The 12,820-nt window shown below is 49.8% G+C and overlaps 1 protein-coding gene across 10 annotated transcripts in view; it reads left to right on the forward strand.

Moving 5' to 3' along the window:
* The window catches only part of UIMC1 (ubiquitin interaction motif containing 1), a 39,233-nt gene that overhangs the window by 25,204 nt on the left and 1,209 nt on the right, over window positions 1-12,820 (forward strand). For 6 of the 10 annotated variants that reach the window (XM_029997676.2, XM_029997679.2, XM_029997681.2 and 3 more), the window contains 4 exons: window positions 460-539; window positions 3,844-4,003; window positions 9,479-9,557; window positions 11,095-11,215. In XM_029997676.2, the coding sequence (XP_029853536.1) occupies window positions 460-539; window positions 3,844-4,003; window positions 9,479-9,557; window positions 11,095-11,215 (440 nt within the window). Of the gene's footprint in view, window positions 1-459; window positions 540-3,843; window positions 4,004-9,478; window positions 9,566-11,094; window positions 11,216-12,820 lie in introns of those variants that run through there. The other 4 variants (XM_041119229.1, XM_041119230.1, XM_041119231.1 and 1 more) reach the window with 3 other exon arrangements.

Consider the following 12,820-nt stretch of genomic DNA (forward strand, 5'->3'; position numbering starts at 1 on the left):
GAAGAGACCACTCCTGTTCATGAGCAGCTGTAGAGAGAGAGAGAGGTCATGGTGGTGCTTGGAGGCATATTTTGTTGCTAAGGAAGACGTGGAGGTCTGAAGAAGGTGCGACTGCGAGGCAGACCGCAGAACGGGAGCTCTGTTTGTCTCAATGCAAGGGAGAGCTCTATTCTTGCTTTGTCTCTATCCCAGCAAGTGTCACACGCGCTTTCCCTGTGTCTAGTCTCACTCCCCATGAAGCCGCAAAGCTGCGGTGGCTTTGTCCTCACACGACTGTGCTGTGACTTTTAACCCCTCATCTGGCTGTGTTGTTGCACGTTGTCTGATAACATTTGTGGCAAATCTAAAAAATGTTTTGAAGCTGTGAAAACACTGTTAAGAAATGGGCTATGTTACATCAAGTGAGGAGATAGTTTAGGGGCTGCAAACCTGCGCTGACATGGTGGTGTTTTTCTGTAGAGACCCAGACGAGTCCACTGGAAACTATTGAGGTGGAGAGAGAAGAGCTCTGCTTGGGCAGCAGAAATGCACCTATGCAGGTAAAAGAGCCTGGAGTTGGGGAAGGGTCCTGTTTCCAGTCCTGCAGTCTAGACCTTGGTTCAGCTGGGCTGTGCTAGTGTTTGCCTTTGGGTAGCTGGGAGCTTGGGCTTCTGCTGTTGGGGTCCTCACAAACACTTACCTCTTCACTTTTCTTCACTGTGTCATAACTCCAGTCCCTTTTGGCTGGGGGCTGCGTGCAGCTGCTTCTGAGCCTTTCAGTCCTGTAGCTGGAGAGTTTTTATCAATTCCAGCTTGTTCTTTTCTACCATGCACACTGCTGTGCTGGAGGATGCCATCAATGTGGACAGCAGTGCTGTTGCTTGCCCACGCTCAGAGGTTTAGTGCTGTGGTGGTCAGCGATGCAGAGGGACCCCAGGAGCTGTGATGGGAGTCCTGGTAAACCTCAGTCACTCGTGTTGTGACATGCTTTTCCCTGTTACAGTCCTCTGAACTTTGGTGTTTGTTCTCCACAGACAATCTCCAAGAGGCTGAGAGGAGAGGTTCACCCAGAGACTGGGCTGGGATAAAGATTACTTTGGAGCATTGAGGGCTGGTGGTGGTTTGCAGTCCAAGCAGAGTGACCTGAGCCCAGGAATCTTGATTTCTGTGCCGTAATAGTTAATAGCAACAGTGAGTCAGTGGCGGGGCCATCCTCTTACCTCCTGATGCAGATGTGCGCTGTTGTGTGGCTCCTTTCCCCATGTTGTCACACCTGTGCAGCAATTGCTTTGCAGCTGTTGCTGTACCGACATCTGACTTCAGTTCCTGCTTCTGATAAAACTCCCTTTGTCTATTAATTTAGAGAGCGATATCAAAGGGGTTGCCAAGTACTCCTCTGGCAGGGTACATGAATACAGAATCGTACAGCTCTTGACAAGAGGATTCATTTGTGGAAAGCTCATTCTGGGAGTCTGCAGCTTGTACAGTGCGTCTGCAGCTCCAGTGTCTCATTGTCACAGGCCTCTTAATAAACCAGCTTCTGCTCTCGTGTGCCTTTCATTCTGCAGGTATCTCAAAGCACTGCTCAGACAATTAGAGACTGCAGCAGGGAGAGGCGGCAGTCCTGTGCTGAGCCAGGTAGCCGCAGCCACCAAAGCATGTTCATGACCCATTTGGCTGTGGCCATGACACTGTCTTGTCCCTTGTGCTTTGCAGAGGGTGCCCTGGGTCTCACACCTTTGCTAGATGGCACAAGGTGATGAGCACAGTGTTTGGAAGTGGTGCAGTGGGGCTTCCTAGAGATTATTTGACAACATTATCGTTGGCGGCAGGTACCAGTCCAGAGCCTGCAGCCCTCCAGGAAGACAGCAGAAACAGCTTCCATGCGCATCAGCAGTTAGCATGAAGTGAGCGTAGACCGCTGGGACTGACTTCTTCCTAGCAGATGCTGAGCCAGGACACGGGAGTCTTCTTGTTGAGCTCAGCCTCTAGCATTGCTCTTGGCTGGCTGTTGGCTGCAAGTACTATGTCTTGAAGGCAATTTCCTCTGCTAAAGAGGAGAGGCAACAGTCTCTGCCTCTGACAGGGGTGATTGGTTCTGCAGCTGAGGTTTTCTAGACTGTTACAGCAAGATTTTGTACAAGCAGTTTTGGGACTGTGGTGTCTTTTGTTACAAAATGTTGCATTTCCATTTAAAATTAGTAATTTACCACTGAATGTAGGCGGGCAGGGTGTGCAGAATCGGTGATCTAAGATTGCTTTAAAAATGGTAGCTAGAAGGAGCAGTGCCTGCTGCTTTTCCCATCATATTTTTTATGTGTGTTGTCTGACTAGGATAATGCGGGTTGATCTGATCATTCATATTTGACACATCTTGTTTTTTACGGCTCCTCTCTGTGACGCCCCACGGTGAGGACTTCACAAGATGTAGTGACACTGAGATGTGAGAGCGGGGTACAAGTGCTAATGCTGTAAGTGATATACTTCAACAGCCTGTGTTCGGCTGGAGGAACTCTTGTGGCAACTCCTCCGCAGAAATCCAGGGCAGAGAGCCTCCCTGGAAATGAGAGAGGTGTTCCTGGGGATCGGTGCCATAGCCTTTCAGCCGGTGTCTGGGAGAAATGCGTTTTGTGAGTCGGATTCTCAGTTTAAGGCCCAGTCCTGCAATTTTTTGCAGAGCTCCTCTGAGTCAACAAAGCACCCTCCTTCCCTTTAGGATGTAAAAATCAGGATCAGACCCTCATTTGGAAAAGCAAGTAATAAACTGAGTAATACGACAAAGCACTCCAGTGGCACTGAGCATCTTGGCTGACCCCAATTACTGCTTCCCTGAAATTATACCATTGGAAGGAAGCAGACAGCAGTTTTGCTGCATGCTGTCTACATGTCACTGCTTAGCCCTAAGAACAGAAAACTCTCCGAAGTTATTTTCCTATAGGTTTCTTCTACATGGTTAATATTTAAATACCTTTTTTTAATCATTGCAGGGACGGAAAGGTTCTTTCTTAAATGTGGAGAAATCTTGTAGCAAGCCTGACTAGGCGGAGATCTAGTTATGAGTGAGATGGCAGCAGTCTGCTGTGTCTTGGGAACATCAGTAGCGTAGGGAGCAGGCTGTATCTCTGCAGGTGGGTAGCGGCGCACCTTTGCAGCTGTGTAACCAATGCAAAAAGAGAGTATCAGTAAGTGTTAATGGCACCCGGAGAACAAACATGGGCTGTGACATTTTGCCCTGGCAAAAAGCCACTGCTAGTAATTTTGTGTGACATGGATTTTTAATGGTATTGCCTCTCTCCTTGATCTGTGTCCCCTCTGATGACTGCTTCAGCTACCTCCTCTAGAGAGGAGGAGCTTCCCAGTGATCTCTCCAGACTCCCTAAGAGCACAGCAGCCTCCTTTCATCCTGGGGGAAGCTGTGTTCCCAGACAGTGCCGCCTGTGTAGCGTGGATCATGTCCAGAAACTGATGAGCACAAGTCAGGTGTTGAACTCTTGCTTTGCCCCATGAATTTTCCATCAGTTTCGCTTCTGAGCTTTCTTGATTAATGGAAGCTTTGCCATTTTTCTGTGGTAGTACAGGTGATGTTTGCCTCAAATGGTGTGCATGGCTGTGCAGGGAGGTTTCACCATGATTCAGAAGGACATGTTGCCTTTGGAAGAAGAATTAGTTATTAGTGCTGCACAGTTTACTCAGCCAGTGATGTTATTTCTGACCAGTATGTGATGAAGGGAGAATAAAACTTTCCAAGAAAAACTGAGTCTGTGGGAGGGTGAGTAGCTACCAGACAGCACAGAGCTCTGCACCTAGCAAAAAAAAGAGAAATGGCACAATTGACTGTCTGGCTAATTTTTTCTTCTTCCTTAGGCTGGTGGAGATGAAGATGCTGGCAGGACTGTGTCTGAGCGCAGTCCTACAGCTGCTGACCATGTGTTGTGCCCGTTGTGTGATCAAGGCTTTCCAGCTACGGAGATTGAGCTGCATGCCATGTACTGCAACGGCATCGTGGGAGAGGAGGACAGTCCAGGTCTGCCAAGCACTGCTTCTGTGTGTTTGCTCTTTGTGCTCATAGCCCTTTCTGTTACTTGTGATCAGGTGCTGCAGTCTTGTCCCTCTCGGGGTTTTGGTGTGTGGCGTGGCGTGGCATGTAGGAAGGTTTGTTTGCTCTGCCTTGTTCTATCTCCAAGCTGGGCAGGAGAGTGTTATCGGAGGCTCCTGTGTTTCCAGCACCGAGACATCTTCTCTCTGATCGACTTTGTAATTAATCACGTTATTAGTCCCTTCGAAAGTGTGTGAATATTACCCCAGGATCTAGCTCTGGATGTTTCAAGCAGTGCTCATAAGACATGTTGTGTGTTTTGTTGAGGACCTGCAGAGAATCTGCCAGTGGTAGAAAATGGCAGGCTCCCGAGCCACGCGTCCTTCAGGGCTCTCGAGAAGGGAGAATGTTCTGTACCACTCCAAGTACGGCCTGCACTCTGCAATGAGTCTGACATTTGTATTTGCAAAAATGGCTTGTTCAGCTGCAAGGGATTGCAGAAAAGTTTCCTTCTTGTTCCTCTAAAATTGCAAAATGATAGCTATTGATCTGGGAGTTTGGATTTTTCTCCTTCATGTGAAGAGTGAAGCATAGAAGCACGGTCAGAATGCCCATATTAATCCTCTTTGCAGTCTTCTCCGTATCAGTTTTCCATAGCCAACCTTTGTGGAGCTTAAGTGAACAAATACACTGGTTGGTTATCAACATATTCAATAAGTTATGTTTTAGCTGCTGCTTGAAATGTAAAGTCTGTGTTAGCACAATGTCAGGTAATATCAAAGTAGTAGCTTGTAATAAGATTAACTTTTCAGGTTGTGAATATATAATTTTCAGTTACATACTGGGTTATTAAATGCAACCTAAATCTATGATGTTTAAGCAATTTGAGCAAATCAGAGCTAGTACAAGAACTGTAACTTCTGCATTCCTCTAGCAGGAGGAAGTTTCACCATGTAATCTTAATGCAGAGTTGATATAGTTTTAAAATACAAGGTTCCTGTTATACTAAATCTTTGGGGATATGACATGGGTCCTGTTAAGATAATAGGAACCACAGTAGCAGCTGATACTGCTTGGTGCTTAATTTTGGTGGGGAGTTCTCTCTACAGGCACAAACGAGCTACTAATGTGAAGCGTTTGGCTCAGGCAAATTGCAAATTATCACAGTTCCTCTCCCATCCTCAACACTGATAAAGGTCTTATCTGTGCTACAAAATGGAGTGGAATTTTTAGTATGCCTTTTAGCAAGAATGTCTTTGGCCCTGTGGTAATTGGGTCCCTGGTGTGGCTGGACTGTGAGTATATCCATTGATCCTGGGGAATCCTGACTGTGATCAGGAAAAGGCTTTGAATTCTTCAGCAGTGTGAGGGAATTTATTCTTTCCTTTGGTGTTGGCTTTCAGCAGGACGGAGTTCAAGGCTGGCCTCTCCACTCTGCTTCCAGACTGGTCTCCTTGGGGATGTTTGTAAGGGTAGTTATTTTGGAATTGCTACTCTGCTGTTCTGGCTTGTTCAGAACAATCCCCCTGTAAGAAAACTAGCCTGGAATAAAAGGGATTTTGGTCTACAATAATGGCTCTAAGCAGAGCAATGGTTTTGGGACAAAATCACAATAATTTGGGTTTTATATTGCCAGTTATTCTAGTATTTTCCCTGTAGAGACCAGGCTTTATTAGCCATAACAGTCTGTGATGCCTGTGTTGTTTGCACCAGGACTCTTTGCAGGACCACGGGCTTCCTGGACTTGGAGCAGCATGTAACGTGGGGAAGAATCCTGCCTGCCTGCTGGGGCTCTGGCTTGCAGGGCACCTCGTTCAGTTCCCAGTGGCTGTACAAAGGCAGCAGTCACCCGGAGAGGTCTCGGCTGATGGGCTGGTCAGTGGGGTTTGGTCGAATAGGAAGGAATGACGTTTAGCTCTGAGCAGAGGCCAGACAGTAACCTAGCGCAGCTGTGCAGGTACAAAAGGACTCTGTTTCCAGGGCTGTTACCTTGGCATCCATCACTAGCACAAAATCCATGGGTAAAGCTAATGCATGGGGAGAAAAAAGAGGTGGAAGAATTGTCTTCTGAAGCAAATGCCAGCTCCTGTGTGGGTCCAGCAGCTGTTCTCTACTGCTGCAGCGCTGTGTGCTCTTGGCTGGCTGCTGGCTTTGAGAGCACAGCAACAGCCTTGTGCGAGAGAGAATCAAAGTTCTGCCCTCTAATCCATGTCCCAATCTGTTAAGAAAAGACGGCTTCAGTTTTCCTTTGGTGCACTGGGTCAGGGGTTCCTGGTCTGTCTTTGGATTTATTAATTGGATTTACTCCTGATGTCTCTAGAATTGCAGATTATGCAGTCCTGCAGACTATAGCTGTCAGTGTTTTTCGTTTTAAAATTACAAAAGGATGGGTTCTTGCTGGTTTTACTTCTCTTCTTCCCTCTTCTAATCATGCACCAAAGTCTTTCAGTATTATGTATCAGGAGGCCAGGTCAGTCTTGCTGATATTTAAGGACAGGTTTTCAAATGAGTTAACTGGGCAAGATGAGTTACTTCCCCTACGTACGTACATGGTTGCCCTGGCTGGATGCCCAGACCACCACATACCTGGGCAGTATGAAAATCTGATCATGAATTTCCATTTTCCTGTGGTCTGAGTAAATAAAAAAAGAAGAGCCTGCTGTTGTGTTAGCTACTATACCAGGCTGGGGAAGGTTCAGGTCCTGGGTTTCCAGCTCAGTGACTGGTGTTAATTCCAAGTGAAGAGTGGAGCTGTGGAAGTGCTATGCCAGCTCTCTCTTCCTTCATGCACTCAGCTGAAGGGCTCACTTGTGTGAGAGGGGCTCTCTTCTGGAGACACCGCATCCGAGGCCTGTTGCTGCTGCCAATGCAGGAATCTGCTGGTCTCAGTCTATTCCTCTTGCCATCCATCTATATGCTCCCAACCTCTCAATTCCCAAGTGAGCCCAGGAAAATGAGGATTTGGTATATCCCTTCCTCCCAAAGCCTCAAATGCAACCTGATGCAGCTGTCAGTCTTCAGCAGCAGCACTGGTGCTGTTAAAAAGCTCCTGACATCAATAGAAGTGGCACTGATACAGCAGAAAGAGTAACAGAATGGGTGCAGAGGAAAGCTGTGTCACTTCTGAGAAAGGACAAGATGCTGGCGAGCCTGCCACTAATAGGATCCTGCACAAAAAGTGGTACGGTTGGTAGTGAGGATGAGGAGGAAGCTGGTGGGTCGAACTGCAGGTGGGTTGTGCAGTAAGGTGAGGAGCTTGGTGACTATGGCCTCTCAGCTTCACGTGCTGACCTGACCTGGCAGCTCCAGAAGGTGCCTGCGGTGGACGTGCTGATAGCGGGGCTGTGCTGGGGAGAGTTTGCTCCTCTTCCCCAGGGTGTGAGCTGGAGCCAAGCAGGCCAAGGATGACTTGTCAACCAGAAGAAATGCCGAGCCAGGGAAATGGTTGTTCTCGGGCTACAGAGTGTGTCTGACCCAGCAAAGAGCATTGCATCTGGGAGAGTTACAAGGCTCCTGTCACACAGCAGGTCAGCACTACTCTGTGGTGGGGATTTTCCCTATGGCAAGTGTTTTCCCAAATTCTGAACCCCCTTCCTGCGGGTGGCTGGTGTGTTTTGGCAGAGGTCATGCCTCACCAGCTGGCCCTGTTCTCTCTCCTGTGCCTCTGCTTCCAGCAGCACAGCTGGGGGTCTTCCCCTGGGCAGCTGCAGAGCTGGTCCCAGACATCTCTAATGGGCCCATTATGCCAGATGTGTTCACTGCTTTTGGAAGAAAATAGAACTGATTAACACCTGAGCTGGTGCATGAGGCTTCCGAGATGGTGTTAAAGGAATATTAACGAGTGCACGCTGATATGGAGAGCAGCTTTCACCATGCTGTCAAACGCACATGTTAGTTGGGTTGTTGGGAGGCTGGATGGCCAGGGGGGCAGCCGTGGCTATCAGTCCTCCTAGTCAGGCTGCCACTTCGAATCTGGGCCAGGCTAAGTTAAAGAGAGACGTCCGCTTCAGTGCCTGTGAGAAATGAGCCGTTGGTATCAGTCATCGCCTACGAGACAATACCCACATCCTAGGAAACGCTCAAGCTTGTTTCTTCAGCGTGGATGTCTCCCGTCAGCCCCAACAGCTCTTGAGCATCTCACAGTGCATTTGCTGGTTGTGGCTGCAGATCAGTGATCGTTACTAAGGAAAAGGCTGTGTTGTATCAGCATCATGGATAGATATTGGGGTTGCCTAACACTCTGGAAATGGGGTTTTGCTAAAACTCTGAAGGATTCCCTTTGTTCTGTACAAAATTTGTGTCCCCCTTTCTTTATCGCAGATAATGTGCCAACAATAACAGGTTTGTTGTGCCTATACTTTGGATTCAGACCTTTCTCCTAATGAGAGTATGGGAGGCAATGTTACCGGGCTGTAAAATAGCTCCCTGCATTGTCCCTTTAGCCAGCTTGCTCAAGAGTGCTTACTGTGATATCTGTTTTGGAGCTGGAGTCTTGAATGTCCCTGGTGAAGCAAGCTAAGCTATCTGATATGCTCCCTGAGGATCTTTGCTGGTGGCATGTCAACAGGAATACGCTGAGAGGAATTTGACTGAAAGAGACAACGCTCCGATGTGCTCCCTGCAGATGCCTGAAGAGCAGGTTTGGAAGTGCTGCTTGGGCTTGCTGAAGGAACAGAAATTGTTGGACCCATCATCAGCGTGCTGGTCAGCCGGGATCTCGCTAGCTACCCATGTGTGTTGAAGCTGGCCCTTCTCTGCTGCCACTGGAGAGCAGCACCACTGATGCTTAGCCCTGGTAGATATCTTCATCCAGAGGCCCCACAGAGCTGTATGTGGACAATAGTACAGATCAGCCCTCATTCACATGGGCAGTGGAAAAAACAGCGAGTGTAGGCTAATTGTTGTAACCTTCCCTTTCCAGCATGAGCTGTATCCCTCGCCAGCAAGGCTTGCCCTTCGTACCACATCTGCAGAAGGGCTGGTGCCTCTGCACAGCCCCTGCCTCAGCTCTCCTTCCTCCCGAGCTCACAGTTACCACACTCCCTCCCCTGCAGTAGGCACGGGTGCTTAGTTTGGCAGGGAGTAGTGCTGTGCTGCTGGAGCAGCTGTGTAACTCTTCTCCCAGGCTGTTGCGCTGCTGCGTGTTGGCTTTAAAATCACTGTAAACTACATACCGTTGATCCAGCTGTTTCTGGCAGAAGACACGTTACAGTGTGAAATGACTAGCTGGTCTCTGAGTCCAGGGAAGGTAACTTCTTCAGTATGGCCCCAGAAAAAAGAATTGGCCAGCTACCTCTTCTGCAGGAAAGAAGACCATGCCCATCCCAGTCCAGTATTTCTTTGCCTCTACCATCACTTCTGCTGCAGCCTTGAGTGGAAGCCATTGAAATTTGTTGCATTTGAACATTGTGTAGGGATGCTTTTAGGGTGGATGGCAGGTAACCTTTTCTGTTTTTTCTCCAGTGCTCACCCGGCATCAGAGAGAGGCAAGAAGTAAAGCTGCCAGTGGTGAAAGCGGCTCAACATCCTTAGACATTGACAAGTAAGTAGGTATGCTTGCTCCTCCAACATTGTTTCTGTGCTTCCATTCTAGCTTGCCTGTGGATGTCTTTACTCCTGTATAAATGCTGGCTGTTGGCCTTATAGCAGTGTTTCCATAAGAAATTGCCTTCCCTCGGTACCTCTTGTTGCAGTGCTGGCTATGTTTAAACTGAAGCAAGAGGAGTTTGCTGTTCTCAGATTGTTTATTTTTGCACTAATTTCCTTTCAGTCCAATCCATGGCGGGTCAGGGATGCGTGGTCTCTGGCCGCTGTGGGGGGAGCTGTAGCTAAAATGGTGCTAACTCAGCCAGTTTCTAATGGGAGATTTGAGGTTGGTAACCCTGGGAAAAGAAGAGGCTAGGACAGGGAGGCTGTCAACATGGCACCTGTAGTGATATTCTTAATTAAATTAGACTTTCAGAATAGCAGTGGCTTTGTTTAATCTCTTCCCATGCAGCCCCTCCTCCTGCCACCCACACAAAGCATCATAAGAGAGGATCTGACAGTAAAATCCCTGCTATGGAAGCAATTTTGCTGTTACAAACAGTGGATGGCAACATCACTAATGGAATTAGGCTAATTATAGAGAGGACAGCTTCTGTTTAGACACATTATCTGGGTAATCAGCACTGACTGGAAAGAAAATACGGGAAAAGTACTGCAGAGTTTTGCTCGATGGGGTCTCGCCATACAGCATTTTAGAGCCTGGGGTGAGTTTTACTAGGCGAGTACTGCTTATCAAACTGAACACAAAGCTGCTGGGGCTGGTCCCTGGGGGCTCATCTCTTCTTGGAGATGGTCCATTCCTGAATAGCTCCCCGGGTGGATGCTCCCCTCCTGAAGAACCGGTGCCCTCTTCTGCATGGTTCAGTCCCTGACGAGAGCTGGTGTGGAAGCAAGTGTAGCTGTGTAAATCCACGCCTGACCTTCATCTCCTTTCACCCAAGATAATTTTCTTTCCAAGCATGCTTGGTTGTCCTGTGTGAGCCTGGGCATCTTCTACACAAATGAGGGGGTTTGAGGAACACACTGTGCCAGCCCCCCAGCAGGAGTGTGTGCTCTGCATTCCTTTCCCAACATGGCATGATGTAAAATGGAGACAGTGCAGAGAAAGACTTGATTTACTAGTCAGACAAGTTCATCCAGCCCTGGTAAAATGTCTCTCTGATTTAACACACTTGGTTTGCTTTTCAGGCAGAATTCAGCTCCCCTTTGCAAAGCCCTCGCACTTCATTTCTGTGGATTTTGACAAGGTGCTTTATGTCTGGGGAGAAATCAGTGGTGTTTGAGATAGTTAGATGAGCAGATTTGATTACCATCCCGCTGCTGCAGCAGCAGGATACAGAGGAACAGGCAGGAAAAACTGATAATCACTCAGTCTTTGCGATTGGTGCCCGCCTGAGCCCACTGAGCAAGACCCGATCTGGTGACATGTCTTCTCCGTGGCGTGGCCTGGAGGAGGAAAGTCACTGCTGGTGGCCGGGAGCCCAGTGCAGGGCGAATCCTAATGCAGTGCTCTGTCCTTTGCTGCCTGGCAGGTGTGAGAAGTGCTACCTCTGTAAGTCACTGGTGCCACTGCTGCAGTATCAGAGGCACGTGGACAGCTGCCTTCAGGCTGCTAGGCAAGCTCAGGGAACCAGGAGGCTGCGAAGCGCCAAGGTGAGGGGCGACCCTGCAGACCATCTCCTTTGCTTTGCGCTGGGTTTGGGGCTGGGTTGGCAGCAGGAGCTGTTGCCCTGGTTGACGGGATGAGCTGACCTGGTGTAGGATTGCCTGTCCCTGTGGGCCGCCGTGGCCAGAAAACTCGTTGCCCTCCTTCCCACGACGCTCTGCAAGAGCATGGACCAGTCCCAGGGGTGAGCTAATCCAGCAGAGCTGCCAGTAACCTCTCCAGCAGGCAGGCAGCCAGGGCTGTCCCGCTGCCAGACAGCGTGCCTCAGTCCTGCAGGCTTCCTTGACTGAATATAGATGGAGTGGAGGGATAGTATCAGGGTGACAAGCATATCTGACTCTATCCACAAGCCCTTTCCCATGGGCAGAGCTTCAGAGCCAGAGCAGGGAGAACCGCTCAGTGCTGGGAGCAAACCGCAGCATCCCAGGAGAAATGTGGGGGAGCGAGTGTGGTGGAGGTGTGCTGGCTGTGGGGGATGTGTCTTGCTAGAGGAGGTGGGAGGCAGGAGCGTGGGTAGCAGCTGGCTCACAGTCAGTCGCCAGGTGTTTGCCCCCACCATACTTCTTCCTGCTTGTGGCAGTCCTGGGGGAGCACAGAGAGGGTCCTCCCAGGCCTTCCCGCTGGTTCCTGCAGGCAAAGCCCTAGTGCTGCAGCTTTGCCTGCGTTCAGAAATGTGATTCTCAGCATGAAGATGCAACATGATGTCTTAGTTTCGTATAATCCCTTAAATCCATCACAGGCCTCAGCCCTTGGGGATTCAGATGCAAATGATGAGATTTCTGGTTGATGATTTTGGCTGGGATACAGCCAAGTGCTGCGTGGTTCAGAGTACTGCAGGGCACGGCTGCTCCTGCATGTGACCGGCTCCGTGGGAACTGTTTGACTCTGTCCCTGTGCCCCACAGCCGGCTGGCGTGGGGGTCCTGCACGCAGGCACAGACACAGGGCATGGGGGAAAGGTGCTGGCGCCAGGTGGCTCTTTGGGATGGCTCGGCAAGGCTTTGTGTTTCCTCTGGCCCTGCCTTGTGCGGAGGTGGCAGCTCAGGTGGCAGCTCACCGGGGGAGCAGGCCATGCCTGAGCATGGGCTGGCCCATTGGAAAGCTTCCTAGTGGCACTCTTGGGCTTGCGGGTTCCTGCCACGGCCCATTTTGGGGTGCTTTGCAGCTCCACTCTGCAGCTGGGATGCCAGTGCTTTCTAGAGCAGTTCTGGGGGTAGGGAGCAGCCAGGAGAGGGGACTTTGCTGGGCCAGAAAAGCTCAAAGCAGCCAGGCTAAGTGGTCTTCCCTTAGCCTGGGTGACCAACACGGCTGCATCTTCCCAGGAGCTAAGAGGGGGCACAAGATGTGCGTTCCTCATCTGGCTGTGCTCTGGAAGAAGGCCCTTCCCTCCAGCACCAAGCCCCTGTACCTTCGGACAGAGCAGGATGGAGCCTGCCCTCGGAGGCACAGCGCTGGGGGATGTCGTTTCTCTGCCACAGCCCCGTGCTCGCTGGCTGGGCTTGGGGGTGGCTTCCTGCCCCGTGGCCTCCCTCCTTACCGCGCTCTGCTTGATTAACTTCTCTCAGCTGCCTCTGCTTGGGCACCAGTCAGGCT

This window comes from Aquila chrysaetos, chromosome 22 (assembly GCF_900496995.4).
Source record: "Aquila chrysaetos chrysaetos chromosome 22, bAquChr1.4, whole genome shotgun sequence".
NCBI classification, from domain to species: Eukaryota; Metazoa; Chordata; class Aves; order Accipitriformes; family Accipitridae; genus Aquila; species Aquila chrysaetos.